The sequence below is a fragment of the Populus nigra genome, chromosome 12 (assembly GCF_951802175.1).
Source record: "Populus nigra chromosome 12, ddPopNigr1.1, whole genome shotgun sequence".
Lineage (NCBI taxonomy): Eukaryota > Viridiplantae > Streptophyta > Magnoliopsida > Malpighiales > Salicaceae > Populus > Populus nigra.
Window position 1 is genome coordinate 4,785,810 of NC_084863.1, and position 18,071 is coordinate 4,803,880.

General features: G+C 32.5%; 1 protein-coding gene across 1 annotated transcript; it reads left to right on the top strand.

Annotated features, from left to right (window-relative positions):
- Positions 1–1,185: 1,185 nt before the first annotated feature.
- Positions 1,186–10,546, top strand: LOC133668995 (transcription factor Pur-alpha 1-like). Its single transcript, XM_062089013.1, has 5 exons — positions 1,186–1,539; positions 1,626–1,673; positions 9,749–9,889; positions 9,980–10,210; positions 10,301–10,546. Exons 1-5 carry the CDS (start codon positions 1,273–1,275, stop codon positions 10,520–10,522), a joined length of 909 nt encoding a protein of 302 aa, XP_061944997.1. The 5' UTR covers positions 1,186–1,272; the 3' UTR covers positions 10,523–10,546.
- Positions 10,547–18,071: the final 7,525 nt, after the last annotated feature.

Genomic DNA, 18,071 nt, shown 5'->3' on the forward strand with positions numbered 1-18,071 from the left:
ATAGGAGCTTAAAAAAAACTTTAAAATATATTTGTTTAAAAATTATGATTTTAATTGAGCTAATTTAATAAGAAATTTTGCCAATTGTGAAATTGTTGAAAAAAACACTTTAACAGTACGCAAAAAGCTTGATAAATAAAAATTGAAGAGAGAGAGAGAGAGAGAGAAGAAACTCTATTATTCATCATCTGAAGAACATAAAAGGTGAGATGAATGCTTTATGTGAACATCTCCGATACAGAAAAAAGTTATGATCATTTATGCTTCGTTCATTTAGTGAAAAATAATTTTTAAAAACTTTTTGTATTTATTTATCAATAATAAAATTGATTAATAAAAAATATTTTTTAATTAAAGAAAAATTTAGTTTGGTTACTAAAAAAGTATTTTCCTTCCATTTTAAAATGAAAATATTTTCTAGAAATTGTGAAAAATATAGAAATATCATATTATTTATTGATTATAACAAATTTGATCCTTAAACTTTTGATTGCTATATATTTTTTTAAAAATATTTTTTTTTCAACTCACCCTTTAGAATTTGATTTAATTTGATTTTTATATTAACTTTAGTTCTATTTTTATGATTGTTATTTGATTTTCTCTTATTATTTTTTTAATTAAAATTTTTTTATCTATTAAATGTGGCCTTCATTATTTTTATTGTTACTTATTTTATTTGAAATAATTTATGAAAATTATAATTATAATTATTATTTTAATTTCATCATATTTTAGTTTTTTTATCTGTTAGATTTGATTTTCATTATTTTGATTGTTATTTATTTTATTTGAGATAATTTATAAAATTAGATTTTTTTTCAATTTCATTCTCATTCAACCTTTTAATTTGTAAGATTTGTTCCTTATTATTTTAATAAACTTGAAAAAAGTATTAATAATTTATTTTTCAACTTATTTTTCATGATATAACTAAACACTAGAAAATATTTTCTAACTTATTTTTAATAATATTATCAAACATCAGAGAATAATTTACTTTTTAAAAATTTATTTTAATAAAAAAATAATTTTTTAAAAAATTACTTTCTAACAAATAAAATTACTTTCCGACAAACAACGGTTGAAAAGTAATTTTACAAGAAACTCAAAAAAAGCTTTCAAATATAAATAGGCAAATTAGAAAAAAGCCATGTACTAGATTGGTCCCGAATGTATCCACGAGACAACGTTGAGACTAAGTTAGTGAGATTCTGATACCCTCTCCTCATACTCCCGGCCCGCACCTTCTTTGTTAAGTTGTTTTGGAAAATGGAAATGGAGAAGAACAGTTTAGACACAGATGTTTTGCTTGTCCGTAAAAAAATAGAGATAGAACATAGCTCCTTCTGTTTTGATCTGAAAGAGAATTCTGAAAGACAGTATCTCCAAATATCACAAATGGATGGTTTCTCAATTTTGCTTCTTTCAAGTGGCATTTCATGCTTCTTAAAGGCATTTGATTGCTTTAGCTCCACTTCTTTTGAACACCAAGAGGAGGGTTCTAACAGAGATAAAGAATTGAAGATCAACGGCAAGGTGTTTCCCTCCCTAACATTTCTTACCCCCAGTCCCCAATACGACCCTTTTCTTTTAATTTGAATAACAATATTTTCTTTCTGCAGGTGTTTCGCTTCAGTGATGGACAGGATCATCGTGGTCGTTTTTTAAAGGTAAAGCTACCATCTCTAAGATAGTTACAGAAATGTAAGAAGTATGATCTTCTTGTGTTGATCACATACTTTATAATCATGGGGTCTTTCTTGAGTTTTAGGTGAGCATAGACGTGAAAATGCATAAAAGCTATAGCATCTTTTCAGTAAATATTAGTAAAAAACTATCATCTCCTCTTTCGCAACAATTGCTTCCAGTGAGAAGGAGTCAAAATCCTATGATGCTTTGTTTTGTCCCCTTTTATAATGTTTGCAATAACCTATGAAAAGTTCTTAATTTATGTCTTTTTGTTTTTGTTTTGTCCCCTTTCATTGATAGAAGGAATTTGTTTTTGCCTTTTAGTTCTTGGTTAGACTCTGGTAGATGGTCTGCATCTGAAGAAAAAAAAGGTGGATAAAATAAGTGACACTACCACCTTGATGCTTTAATTAGAATAAAAAACTCATCATAATTACTCATAATTCAAAGAGAGAACGAGCTGCATATGTGTCTTGTTCCTCCAAAACGTTCAAATTTTAAATCTGCAATATGCTATCCTCGAGAAAATAGATTACTTGTGTTTCTAGCAACCCCTCCTGAGTTAAGCTGCCGTTGCCTCCAATCATACCTGAAACGATTCATACTCGAGCAGGGACTCTCCCGTAACAAGTAGTAGGTCTAAACCTGTTGTTGTTGGTGGATATCGTTGCTGCCAATAACCCAAATCTAAGGCGCCTCCTGGTAAAATTCTTCTAATGCAACAGAAGAGATAGCAACTGCATATGCAGATAGTACAAAATCTTAATGTTGTTCGTCCTGAAAGGTGCAAGGTATTGCCAAATCTCAGAATATCAGATGTTGAATTACTGAACAACTTGAATGCTAAGAAACCTTTAATGGATGACTGACAACTTGGAAGTGTTTATCACAGTTCTTTATGTGGATCTCATTTGGCTTATTGATATGTTAATTTATTCCAAGAATTTGAATCATATGCATTCTCTAGATATGCTCTGAATCTTTTTCTCCATATGCTTCCAATTCATAACATGCGTCCAAGCTTCATGTTGCTGCTTCTCATTTTCTTTTCTTTTTTTACTTTTACGTTCTATACGATAAGCACATGCGTTCTCGTTCTGTTTCAGTTTCACTGTCTTGAATCTAGAATACCTCCCAAGTCCAGACCTTCCTTTTTTTACAAGTAGATAACAGTGCACTCAAATTTACTACTTATTTGCTTTGTAAATCAAGGTGGTTTGACTTCAAGCTGCAAGCCAATTCTAACCATTGCATTCCATCATTCTTCCTCAAGAAGCTCAGACTTGATATCCGTTATGTCTGTAACCTATAGCTCCATTTGTTTCCCTCACAGTAACGAAAGAGATCTCAAGTCTTTCTGAGAATTTTTTTGTCTGATGAGGAGACGTGCATATTCTCTGCCGTTTGTCATCAAGAAATAAATTGCTGTGGGTAGCTCTGAGGAAAAGAAATCGAGGAAGAATTCTTTGATTTCTCATGCAGGCTTTGACCGTCTACATCATTTTACTTCAATTTCCATTCCATTAGTGAAAATAGATGATAAAAATATTGAAATAAAATAGTTTTAATCCATGGGATAAGGTATCTTCGTTTAAAATGGATATGGTGGTGGGTAGGATCTCCTTGCCTTCGTTTTTTAGTGGTCTAGAGTTGAACATGATTTTCTGTGATTTTAGATACGCAAATTTGATGTGTGATGATAGTACTTTTTTTTATAGATAATAATATAAATTATATATCAAGACCTTACCTTACAATTTAAGTTATTAGGTTGAGATGGTTCTTTAATATGGTATCAGAACCTTGATAATTAGGCGGTCACAAATTCGAATTTCATTATCCTCATTTATTTAATAAAAATTAAACACAAGGTAATGTGTATATGTACAAGTTTCAAGCTCAAAGGACTTTCACTTGAGAGGGTGTGTTAGAAAATACTATAAATCATGTCTTGGGAGATGATTCTTTGACAGTATTATAATCTTATTACGCATTCAACTCTTGAGTTCTATTTTTTTTCATCAAGTTTTAAAAGTGAGAAAATTTTATTTTATCTAATTCTCTCCCTTTTTTTCTATCTTTAGATTGAAAACAATGACTAGGTTCATCTCTCACTGTTGTGTTTGAAAAAGATTGTTTTGCTAAATTGGTAAGTGTATTAGACTAGTGATTAATTATGTTAAGTTTATTATAGTAAGAGCATTCAAAATATCAAAAACAAAAGAAAAATATTTAAGGAAAACTCAGAGTGCATACAATTTTAAATCTATAAATATTCAAAAATAAAACTCATAATAGCATACATATTAAGCATCTATTCAAATTTGCAATTGATACAAAATCAAAGTTATAGCATGCATACAAAAAAAAAATTATGCTGATATCAAAATAAAGAATAGTACTTGTTCAAATACTCTAAAGTAATGAAAATTTTGTTGCTGTCAAAGAATGAGTCCTTTGTCCTTAAAGTTTAATTGTTCTTCACTTATACAACTAGGATGTTTACAATATGTCTTACAAAATTCCAACAACACTATCTTGATTTAGATACACTTCTAAACAAGGTATTTTAACCAAATATTATGTAACTCAAATATCTCTTAGTAAGATGAACTTAAGCTCTATATTTAGGAGGAAAATCAAAGCATAAAAGAGAAAAAAAAACCCTAAAATATGAGGCGTGAAAGAGTGTAAAAATATAAAAAACATTGTTAGACACTCTTTCTTCACTTCACTATTTTCATAGTAGATTTTGAAAGCTAAAAAGTTGAATAATTAATTTTAATAATAATCATAATTAATTCTTACATTATCAACCTTTGATTAGCCATCATAAATAAAGAATTAAATCTAAACATAGTGGCCATGAATTTGTATTTTTTTACCAGAGAAATAGTTCAAAATTACAACGGAAGCTTTTGGAAGAGTCTTTTAACATTCATGAGCTAAACTAGACAAAAAATGAGTTGAAAAAAATTGTTCTTCATGGACTAGGTCCAAATTCAAATTTCAATTGACAAAAAAAAAAATCTTTTATGGCTTAAAATATCATTTTACAATAAACCCAAATTCAGCTCGAAGCCCAAGCACAAACGACGCTGATGCACGTGCGTGTGTGAGTTTAAGCCCAAAACTTATTTTTTCTAGGACCTCCCCCTTATAAAAGCTTTGTTGCCCTTTGAGTCTAATTTTAACTTTTCAATCACTCACTATATAAACACCAAGAAAGTTTTGTTTCTTTCTTATGTGGGATAAAGTTTTTTTTAAAGAGTTTTGAGTTTTATCAAAACATGTCAAATAAGAGTTATTTGAGATCAATATATCATTCACCTATAATTTATTTAAAATATGTTGATTTTCCATATTAAAGAGCATATGTTGTAGATTAAATTTCAATAAAGTTTTAACCCAAAAAGTGAGTGGTTACTTTTAATTTGACCTTAAATGTGTTCATTAATCATGTTTTAATAAATTCCCCAACAATTCCCCACACGAATGAAGATTATCTATCTAGTTTGAAAATGACTTGAGAATTTATTGAGAGATGTTGATTTGGTGGATCACTATATCGAGATATATAGCTTTTGACTTTAAACCTTTCTTAATGAAATACTATCAGATTTAAACACCATTTAGGAATGCAGTTGAACCACACTTTTCCAAATTTCCAAATTTTGTTTCTTTTGAAAAAGCTTTAAATTAATATATTTTTTGATTATTTTGATGTGTTAATGTCAAAAAAAAATTATGAAAATTTATTATTTTCAAGCAAAAATCACTTTGAAAAACAACATCTATCACACTTCCAAACAAGTTCGTAGTCGCTAAATAATGAACGCAATGTCTTCAACTATTTAATTTTTGTGACAACCAAGATAATAGTACTCATATAGTTCTCTATCTAGAGATTTGTTTTAGTTCTCGTTGTTGTATTCATTTTAACTCTAAACAACTCCTGGACTCATGAGTGTTTTAAAGAATTACTAAGAATTTGTTCTTCTTTTTCTTTTTTATTCTTCCTATCGTGTTTCTAATTTTAGTGTCAATGAACAATTCCTACAAATATTTTCAACTCTAGCGTTGGTAAATATTGCACAAGCCCAAAAAAATATGATATTTCTGACTCTGGCGTTAGTGAATAATTTCATAAAAAATTGAACTTGAAGAAGAATTTTTCTATGTCATTTTCTTTTTGGTTACCCTTTATTATTATTTGCCCTTTTTAGATGGAAATAAAAGAAACGTTGCACAATAACTTTTGCATTTAACAATAATGGTCTACAGATTGAGCACATAGCAAAAAAAATAAAACAAAGTGTAAGGAGGCCACAAATAAATCCACAATGGTCGCCAAATATTTCGAGAATTTTTTAATATCAAAAAGGGCATGTTTGACCAAATATCAAAATAAAAAGAGAATAAAGTATATGGAAAAAGCATAAGGGTATGTTTTCCAAACACACCCTTAGCAAAAAAGCAATTTAGGCCAGTTGAGCTTGAGGTCCAGACCCAACCCATTCTTTTTTTACTAGGGTGGATCTAGCCCAGCCATACAGGCTGGGCCGGATCCAGCCAACCTGACCGGGTTACTGGTTCAGACCAGTAACCAGCACAAACAGCAAGCACGCTGAACTAGTTCATGCATGCATTGCACAGTGCGAAGGTAATTATAATTACCATCGCACTGTTTTTGCCAACTTAGAAATGCAATAACAGGGCAAGAGGAAGAAGACTTACTTGGGCGAAGACAAAGACAGACGATGGAGGACTGGTCAGCTAGCCTCTTCATGTTTTTCTCTTGTTCTGGTCTCTTGTTCTCCTGGTGGGTTCTGTCTCTCTGTTTGCTATGGTGTTTCTTTTTATTTGTTCGTCGCTCCCATGTTCTCTCTTGGTCTCTCCTTTTTTTTTGTCTCTGCCCGTCTCTACTCCTTCTTTTTTCGGTCATCTCTCCTTATTTGATTGTTGATTTCCTTGGTATTTATAGGGATCTTCCTTCTCTGTCTTAACCTACACCTCTCCTATTGACAAGCATGGCTTGGGGAGTCAGTTTCCTACTAGGACTCGGACGCCAACAGTCCTCCTACGCCTAGATTGGTGGTGGTAGACGTTGGCCTGGATTCCAGTAGCGTGTCCGAGAGGAAGTCTGCTTGGATTGGGGACCTCGATAGGCTAAATATGGCTTGTGTTGAGCTGCCCATCTGGGCAACATTTCATTTTTTTCTTTACCGATGGCTTCCTCTGTCTTTAGAGGAAGAAGATGATAGATGTGCGTGAAACGATGTCGTTTCAGGGCGAGGGCAACTGTTTTTCAATTTGGTCCTTGATGTTTTGACATTTTTCAATCGAACCCTTAAACCAAATTGTAATTAAACCCCTGCATTGCGGCGCCTTTTACACAACGGTCCTTGAACTTAATTTCTTGTTATTTAGACCTAAACCAACCCTGAATTTTTAATATTTCTTCAATTAAGCTCATGATTTCATTAATTAAACTAATTTTAAGTTCAATTAAGTCCCCAAACTTATCAATTCTTCCCTTTTATACCACAATTAGCTCCTAAACTTATAATTCATTCTGATTAAATTCTCAAGACTTTCAATTTGTGTTGTCTTGACCCAAAACTCAAATTGTTTTTCATTCATTTCATTTTTGTGAATTTATGTTGTCAAAAATTGGGTTATGACAAAAAGTATTATGTTATACTTCACTTAGTGTTCCAATATATGAAAATCATTATGAGTTCAGCTTACCTTTTATCATGCTATAACTAGAACTTATTTAATCAGAGAAATAAGCAGGAAATAATAATTTTCTAATGCTACCGAGAATGTGATGACTTTTTTTCCTCTTTGAACCTAAATCTTAGAATCTTCATTCAACTAGGTATAATTACTATCATTACACTTTTTTTTATTTTCAAAGGCTTTAAGTACATTCTCATCGATGAATTATACACAAACTCTCTCGACAAACCTTTGGTAAGTGGATCCGTAATATTTTTCTTTGAATTTACATAGTAAATGAAAATACTTCCATTTGAAAAAAAGTGTTTAACAATATTATGTATACAATGTATATGTCTGGACTTATCATTATACATACTATTTTGTGCCCTTTGAATTGCTAATTAGCTTATCACAATGGACACAAATAACTGACAATAATTTTGGTTAACATGAAATATCTTCTAAGAGATTTAAATTCATTTGGTTTCCTCTCTAGCTTTATCAAGAGCAATAAACTCTTATTTCATCGTGGATCTTGTGATACACATTTGTTTAGAGAATTTTCACAACACGGCTAGTTCACCAAGTATGAAGATATATTCATTAGTGAATTTTGAATCCTTAGTGTCGGATATCTAATTATCACTATACACTTTAAATATTATCGGGTAACCAATATAGTATAACCTATAGTCCAAAGTATACCTCAGAATTTAAGTATCCTTTATAGTGCTTTTCAATGATCAATACTTGAATTACTTATAAATCTACTTAGTTTGCTAACTTGATAAGCAATTAGGCATTGTGCAGTTCATAATGTACATTAGGCTTATAATTATTTGAGAATATTCCGATTAGTTTATTCTTCTATCTCTATTATTGGACAAATGTACACTTATATTAATTGTTATTTTGACTATACGATTGTTATCTTTAGAAAATTTGTTGAGAATTTTCTTAACATAATAAGATTAAGATAATACCAATCTATCAGATGTCCTAAACTTTTTTATTCTTAGTATGACTTAATCATGTGATCATAGCTACTCAAAATTAACATATCGTTCACATATGGATGTATAATGACATAACCTTTATATGTATTTTTCTCATAAACACATTTATCAATTTCGTTGATTTTGAACTTATTTGACCATATAACCTTGTTAAAATTTTCATGTCATTGTTTAGGTGTTTGTTTCAAACTATATAATGATTTGACAAGCTTACAAACTTTTTTTTCTTATTCATTGACAACAACCCCCTTTTTACTTCTTTTAAGCTTAACTTTATCATCTTCTAATTGATGGTGATCAGTTGAGCTAGCCTCGATCGTTCTTTTATATGAATGACTTTCTTGTGTTTCAATCCATGGAAACACATCTTTCAAGAATATAGCATTCCTTGATTCCATAATAGTATTATGATGAATATATTCAACATTTAACTTGTGTACAAAGAATTGATATACACTACTATTATATTCATATCTAATATTTACACAATCTATAATTTTAGGTCCAATCTTAAACTTTTTAAGATAAGGTATTGCTACATTTGTAAGACACTCCCATACTTTGAGCTATTTGTAGGAAGATCTTTTACCTTGCTAAAATTCATATGAAGTCTTTTTTAATTTTTTACTGGGTACTTTGTTAATTGTGTAATTGAAAGTTATAATTACCTCCCCCCATAAGTTCTAAGATGTTCCCGAACTTATCAACATGACACTCATAATTTTTTTTAATATTTAATTCTTACATTTCACAATGTCATTTTATTATGGTGAATAAAAAACATTGGTTTGGTGAATAATACCATTTTAGGAACAAAATTCATCAAATAATACTTCATATTCTCTACCTTTATCACTTTATATTACCTTTTATCTTCCTTTTAAGTTTTTTTTTTAGTTTTATTCATGTATTGTTTAAACATTCCAAAAGCTTTATTTATGCCCTTAAGCAATGGTCATTAATGTCAGACTCATCATTTCTTTTCTTTTCTTTTAGTTTTATTATTATTTTTATCATTGGTTAAAATGATCATTACATTTACTTTAAATAGATCATCATAAAAATACCTTTTTCACTCTAAAAAACCATCTTAAAATCATTTTTGCACAATAATGAGTTAGACACTAAGTTCTTTCTAATGTCAGTAACATGCAGTACATTGTTGAGGGTGAAAAGTTTTCAAGATGTCATCTTTAGTATGATTTTTCTAACACTTAATACATTGAAGGTTAATAAGTTCTCATTTGATATCAAATGTACCTATTAACTATTTTTTAACAAATTTTCCAACGAAAATAGCACCATGCATGCAGGTTTCAGAAGCATTAACAAGCACAGACTGTAAGAACATTGTCATTCCTTACAAAAAGAACAAGAACAATGGTTTACAATTGTTTATGAGGACACTACAAGAGATTGATACAACTGCAAGAGTTCTTTTCCCTCCATATCAGGTTCTAGCATTTAATTTTTCATGTTTCATATTTGTATTCAAAATTGGTTTCTTTTGAGGGTAATAAGCAAAGGCTTTTTCTATTTTGCAGCAGCAACAAATTTATATTCCGTCAAAACAGTCTGTGGACCTTGCAAATGTCAAACCTGAATTTATAATGAGCCACAATGCTCAGAACTCTTCAACATCACAATCAAATAAGGTGTCTGCTCATTATGAAAGTAGTAGCTGTTGTGATTCAAAAATAATGAGAATAGGTCAGAAGCAATTTTGCTTTGATCTTGGAAATAATGAGAAGGGTCATTTCTTGAAGATATCTGAGGTTCATTACTTGAGAATATTTATAATCTTTAATTTTCTATATTTTTATAAAAGAGATGTGTTTATAGCATTTTAAGGTTTAATATTACAGGGGAGAGGTACATGCCGATCTTCTATAATAATCCCCTTGTCTCAGCTGAAGCAGTTCAATGAAATGACGGGTCATTTCCTTAATATAACCAATGATTCGTATTCAAAAGAAGATCATTTGATTGACAGAAATTTCAAGAAGTATAGTCCTCCCCAAGTAAGCAAAAACCAAGTGTTGAATGCTAAGGATGAATCTTGTACGGTTGTACCTCACGAGAGTTAGTATGATGACTCTACTTTGTTTAAACAATTGATGTAATACACATATAGGTTTGAATTAAACATATTTTTTACATTAAAAAAATAACATTATTATTATTATTATTATTATTATTATAGTAAACCATAACTTATGATGTCTTAAATCGGATTAACCCTCTAGTTTACAAAATATATGTCAAAAGGCTAGAAAAAGTTAAAGAAAAAGAGAGAAAAATGTTGAAGAAGAGAAAAAAGGGACATGGGAAAGTTTGCTACTCTATAACTTTTAATAATTCATCACCAAAATTGACTACAATGTTAAAAAAATGTGTGTATAAATAGCAAAATCCTAAAAAAATTAACTATTTGGCCAAAAACCCATTAAAACTAAACTAAAGCCTAAAATAAAATAATATCAAATCTAATAACAAAACCCAACTAAAAGTTTAAATAACCTAAACCTAAAACATAAGCTAAAGTCTAATTTCTCAACCAATAAATAACGATTAGGCTAACCTCCATTATCGAAGATCACATGCATATGTGAATTATATTTCGAGTATGGTGTTCCCATTAAATCTTCTGATATTGAAAAAACTCAACTCCATAAAGTATAGCACCAGGCGACTCCTATAAAACTCCTAAAGATTAAAATCAAGTTGTTGTAATGTCTCTCTTGTAATCAAGTACAATATGATATGATCATCTAGCTCATAAATTGGGATTTACTGAATTTTATAATCTCTTTTAAAAATAACTTATGCATTCAAAGTAGCATTAATATGTTCTTTTCATGTCAATGATAAGGATAATGGAACGTCGGTTTCAAAAGGATAATCAGGGATATATTCTTGTCTTGTATACATAACGAGATCCTTATATGTTAAAAGTAGAGCTAACATCAAAGTTTGGTAACAATTTAATTATACAAATACTTGATTTAATCATTTGCAACATTTTGAATGATCTAACACTACTTACTTGCAATTTATAATTGGTTGGTTTTCAAAAAACATTGTTCAGGTCTAAACTGTATCATGAAATAATCTCTAATATTAAATGCATCATGATACTTGTGTAAATCAAATTGAAATTTGTATGTTCATTACTTTCTTAATTATTATTTTTTTTACAATCTTAACATTAAAATTATAAACTCTACATCTAAAAAACTCAGCTAACTTAGACATTCTAGCATGAAGAGATACATCAAGAGACACAAAAAGAAAATGTACAAGCTTTCTAGATTTGTAACTATGAACATTATATGAATGAGTGTGTGGAATGGGACAAATTATATTTAAAACCTCAATAGATATGGTTTTGAAACAACTTAGAAAATTAAAATTATCTTCATCTTTCTCATCACATCACATGTAAATGGTAATGGATGAGGGAGTTCAATATGATGCACAAAATTTATTAAGTTCTGGACTTCAAGCTTATGAAATAAAAAATTAAAGAGATTAGAATGATAAATATCTAAAAACTCCTTTAACATAATATTTACCTCTTTAAACAATTTTACTTAGAGTTTCTTGAAACTTTTTGTAATGTTGATGGATAGAAAGGAGATTGCTTAAAGTAATGTGTTACTTCAACATTAACCGATGCTATGGTTTAGAACACTTTCGTTGAGGGATAGAAATAAATAATGAGTCATAAATTCAAAAACAAAAAGACGAACTCCACAAATAAACTAGCGAAAAAAGGGTTAATGTATTTTTTTAGTTGTTAACGTGGCTCTTTTATTTTATCTTTTTTATTCAATTTGTAGTGCTAAAATTTTCTAATATGGCTTCTTCATCCATTTTATTGTTAGTTTTTGATAGACGACGTGTCACACAAAAATAACACGTTAAAACTAGCAATTTCAAATGTTTTCCTTGTACTATATATTGTAACAATGAAAACAAGCCTTTCCTCTCACTAAACAGCTTCTCTTTTTATATTTAGAAATAGTTGTTGTTTTTTAAAGTATTTTTTATTTAAAAATATAATAAAATAATATTTTTTTATTTTTATTTTATTTTTAATATCAGCGTATTAAAATGATTCAAAGATACTTAAAAATTAATTTTAAACAAAAAAATTAAATATTTAAGAAATATTATTTTTGCCACAAAAACAAACAACACAAATGTCATTCAAAACAAGAATTAGTCAACATTTGATGGGTGAATCACAATACTAATATTAATATTAACATATCAAAACAATCTAAAAATATTTAAAAATTAATTTTAAATATTTTAAAAATATCATTTTTGCCGCAAAAACAAACATCTTCTTAAGCAAATGTCATGAACAGTGTGAAATTGGTTTAATCTATCTTCTTGTCGGACATCAACCATTGCAAAATTGGTTTAACAATGCAAAGTGTGCAATATCAACGATCAAATTATGTAGTCCTTTAAGAAAAGATTATTGATTATATTTTTCAACTTTGAAAGCTATCAAAACTCCATTGGCAATCCAATCAGGAGCTACGTGATGATCAACACCTAAATTTGTGCAAATCATTTGAAGATAAGCCTTCCACAAAAGCATTGTTCAATGCTTACTCATGTGATGAGAATCAGGACACATGGTAAGAAATATAGAGGTGCCCCGCCAAGCATTTTGTGCTCAGTAAGTTAGGGCACGTAGGGAGAGAAGAAGAGGGGAGTTTCCTCTTCTCAAGTATTTCTTGTGAATTTGTTAATGGATTTTACTATATTATTAGTTATTTTAATTTCTATTTTGTTTTATTATTCTTTTCATCATGTTTAGATTATTCATATCAAGATTTTACTTGTTCAATTAGATCCAATGAAAAATATATTTTTTTTCATGCAAGATTAGTTCAAGTTATAATCAAACAACTTCATCGTCTTAGATTAGACTTTTTATATTCATGTATTTAATCAAATCTTGCTAATGCTTATGTGTTCTTCAATTGTTACCTAAACTTCACTATCTCATTATTTGATCCAAATATTTAAAAACTTTTACTCTAAATATCAAAACTAAAACTAATATGCCTACAGATTACAAGAATAAATCATGGCTACAAATTAGACTCAAAGGCTATTAAAAAATCACTCTTCCCATTAAAGCTAACCCTTAAAATTTGTGAAGCCACCACTTAATTAATTGGTGGAAGACAAATATTAGTGGAGTTGTTGGCATAATTAGGTGCCATGATTTATGGCATAATTTGTGGCATAATTGGTGCCATGATTTATGGCATAATTTGTGGCATAATTGGTGCCATGATTTATGGCATTTGTCCCCTCACTCTTGCCTATAAATAGGCAATGCCTTCAAGCTTATTTTGCACACCAAGTTAGAGAAGAAGAAGAGGAGAGTGAAGAGAGAGTAATCCCACAAAGTTGTGAGGTATTTGTGAGAGAGTAAGTGAGGTGTTTTCTCCTAGTAATAGAGAGATTCTTAGTTGTTCTCCTATTATTTGAGAGAGGTTGTAATTCCCACATTACTTAGTAAAATCCTTCTATACTTGACCGTGGACGTAGCCAAATTGGGTGAACCACGTAAATTCTTGTGTGTCTCATTTCTCATTTTATCCTATCTCTTGCCTTTTATCTTGTCGGGTTTGCATGCTAGTATCCTAAAAGTGGTATCAGAGCCAGGCCCCCGGAGTTAGCCATGATGGATGAATCCTCGGAATGCCGAACATAAGGTGGTGGGCCCCCAATCACGATGTGCTCCATGGAACAGCTCTATTGGATAGGCGGTGTGCTCCCTTCATGGACGTGTCCTGATCCCAACACGGTGAAGAGGAGTTGACCTAGAAAGAGCAAACTCTCAAGTCAGGTAGTGCTCTCCGGATGCTTCATGGACGTGTCCTGACCCCAACACGGTGAAGTAGAGAATGAAGAATCCTGGTTGGTTGAGAGTGGACGGATGAATGATCGGTTTGAGGGGAGGCTCGGTGGTCCTTTGTTCGAGGGGAGGATTGTTGGGTATACGACCAAAGTCCCACATTGGCTAGAAATGGGGAGGATCATGGGTATATAAGGATGGACAAATATCTCCATTGGTATGAGGCCTTTTGGGTATAGCCCAAGAGCAAATCCATGAGGGTTTAGGCCCAAAGTGGACAATATCATACCAATGTGGAGATAAGTGGTGTCCATAGTCCTTACAAGTGGTATCAGAGCCTTCTTGGTTGGTGTTGTTAATACACAAAAGTCATTCGTGTATACGGTTACTATTCACGTCTACGACACTATTCACCTATACGGCACTATTCATCCATACGATACTGTTTACATACGATACTGTTGGCGCTATAGAAAATCAGTGCGGTAAATAAATACAGGCTAGGAAGTTCTGTCTAAGGAGATTGGGTTTTAAGCGGGACCATTTGTGACCCCTCCAATCTTTCCTGGGAACTTACTTAGTGAAGTATTATTTACACGATACTAGTTCTATATACGTTACAGATCGGTGAAACGGTGATAACTGAATAGATCACGGTGAATAAAATGGCAGCAAAGTACGAGATTGAGAGGTTCAAGGGGAGCAATTTTTCATTGTGGAAAATGAGAATCAAGGCAATCTTAAGGAAAGACAATTGCTTGGCAGCAATTGAGGATCGACCCGCGGAGATCACTGATAATGCAAAATGGAATGAGATGGATGGCAATGCTATTGCTAACATACATTTAGCATTAGCTGATGAAGTATTATCAAGTGTGGCGGAGAAGAAAACAGCTAAGGAGATATGGGAGACTCTAACAAAGCTATATGAGTCCAAGTCTTTGCACAATAAGATTTTCTTAAAGCGGAGACTTTATACCCTTCGAATGGCAGAAACCACGGCGGTGACTGGCCACATCAACACAATAAGGACTCTATTTTCACAACTCACTACGTTGGGTCAACAAATAGAGGAAAGTGAACGTGCAGAGCTTCTACTTCAAAGTCTTCCAGATTCGTATGATCAGCTCATTATCAACTTGACCAATAATATCCTCACAGACTATTTAGTCTTTGATGATGTTGCAGCCGCCATCTTGGAAGAAGAAAATAGGCGCAAAAATAAAGGAGACAGAAATAGTTCAAACCAAGCAGAGGCATTATTGGTGTCAAGAGGGAGATCAACGGAGCGTGGCTCCAGTGGGAGTCAAAGGCAAGGGAGGTCCAAATCAAGAAGCAAGAAGACTGTGAAATGCTACAACTGTGGCAGAAAAGGGCACTTCAAAAGGGATTGTTGGTTTAAAAAGGGTATAGAGAACACTGCAGAGTCATCAAAACCTCAAGGATGTGTTGCGAGCACCTCAGAAGATGGGGAGGTTTTATATAGTGAAGCAGCGACAATCTCTACAGATAAAGAAGAGCTTACTGATGTCTGGCTAATGGATTCAGGAGCAACATGGCATATGACTCCTAATCGAGATTGGTTCCATACATATGAACCCATCTCTGGAGGCAAAGTGTTCATGGGTGATAATCATGCTGTAGAGATTGATGGCATTGGCACCATCAAATTAAAGATGTATGATGGCTTGATTCGCACTATTTCAGGAGTGCGGCATGTGAAAGACTTGAAGAAGAATCTTTTGTCCGTAGGACAATTTGATAGTCTTGGCTGTAAGATCCGAACAGACAATGGAATAATGAAAATTGTCAAAGGAGCGCTGGTGGTTTTAAAGGCAAGAAAGACAGTTGCAAACATGTTTGTATTAATGGGAGAAACACATCATGGGGCAGAAGCGTCAATCGCATCAGCCAATCCTGCAGAAGAGAAGACGATGATGTGGCATCAAAAACTAGGCCACATGTCAGAGAAAGGTTTGAAAGTTCTCTCTGATCAGAAGTTACTCCCTGGGCTTACAAAGGTTACTTTACCCTTTTGTGAGCACTGTGTTACAAGTAAACAACACAGGTTAAAGTTTGACACATCAACAACTAAGAGCAAATGCATCTTAGACCTGATTCACTCTGATGTTTGGCAAGCACCGGTTGTATCCTTGGGAGGAGCAAGATACTTTGTATCATTTATAGATGACTTCTCCAGGAGATGTTGGGTGTATCCAATTAGAAGGAAGGCAGATGTGTTCGCAGTCTTTAAAACTTTCAAAGCGCGGGTGGAACTTGAATCTGAAAAGAAGATCAAGTGTTTGAGGACTGACAATGGAGGAGAATATACCAGTGATGAATTTGATAACTTCTGTCAACATGAAGGTATCAAAAGGCAGTTCACAACGGCATACACTCCACAACAAAATGGAGTGGCAGAGCGGATGAACAGAACTCTATTAGAAAGAACAAGAGCAATGTTGAAGGCTGCAGGTCTAGGAAAGTCATTCTGGGCAGAAGCAGTCAATACCGCCTGTTATGTGATAAATCGATCTCCATCAACTGCAATTGAGCTGAAGACACCGATGGAGATGTGGACTGGGAAGCCAGCTGATTATTCTCGATTGCATATATTTGGAAGTCCTGTGTACGTGATGTACAATACACAAGAAGTTAGCAAGCTGGATTCAAAATCCAGAAAATGTGTATTCTTGGGATATGCTGATGGAGTGAAGGGGTATCGCTTGTGGGATCCCACTGCCCACAAAGTAGTCATCAGCAGAGATGTCATATTTGCAGAAGGTAAAATGCAAATGGAAGAACATAATAGCATTCTAAAGGAGACTACAGCAGTCCAGATTGAAAATACTCAGAATCATACTTCTTCTGAAGATGCACCAGAGCATGAAGAGCAAGAACAAATAGAGTCTGAAACTCCTGAAGTTCGGCGGTCAACTCGTGAAAGAAGACCACCGGCTTGGCACTCAGAATATAGTACTGAGAGCAATATTGCATATTGTCTTCTAACAGAGGATGGAGAGCCATCAACTTTCCATGAGGCTATCAAAAGCACAGATGTATCTATGTGGATGACAGCAATGCAAGAGGAGATTGAAGCTCTACACAAGAATAACACTTGGGATCTTGTTCCGCTACCACAAGGAAGAAAGGCCATTGGCAACAAATGGGTTTACAAGATAAAACGTGATGGCAATGATCAAGTGGAGCGGTATCGTGCAAGATTGGTGGTGAAAGGATATGCTCAGAAAGAAGGAATAGACTTCAATGAGATATTTTCTCCGGTGGTACGACTTACTACAATCAGAGTAGTCTTGGCAATGTGTGCTATATTTGATCTTCACCTAGAGCAGTTAGATGTGAAAACTGCATTTCTTCATGGAGAACTTGAAGAAGAAATTTATATGCTCCAACCAGAGGGTTTTGCTGAAACAGGCAAGGAGAACTTGGTTTGCAGGTTGAACAAATCTCTATACGGTCTCAAACAGGCGCCGAGGTGTTGGTACAAGAGATTTGATTCCTTCATAATTAGCCTTGGGTACAACAGACTCAGTTCAGACCATTGTACGTATTACAAGAGGTTTGAAGAAGATGATGTTTTCATCATTCTGTTGTTGTACGTGGATGACATGTTGGTGATAGGCCCCAACAAAGATCGAGTCCAAGAATTGAAGGCACAGTTGGCTAGGGAGTTTGATATGAAGGACTTGGGACCAGCAAACAAGATTCTAGGGATGCAAATTCAC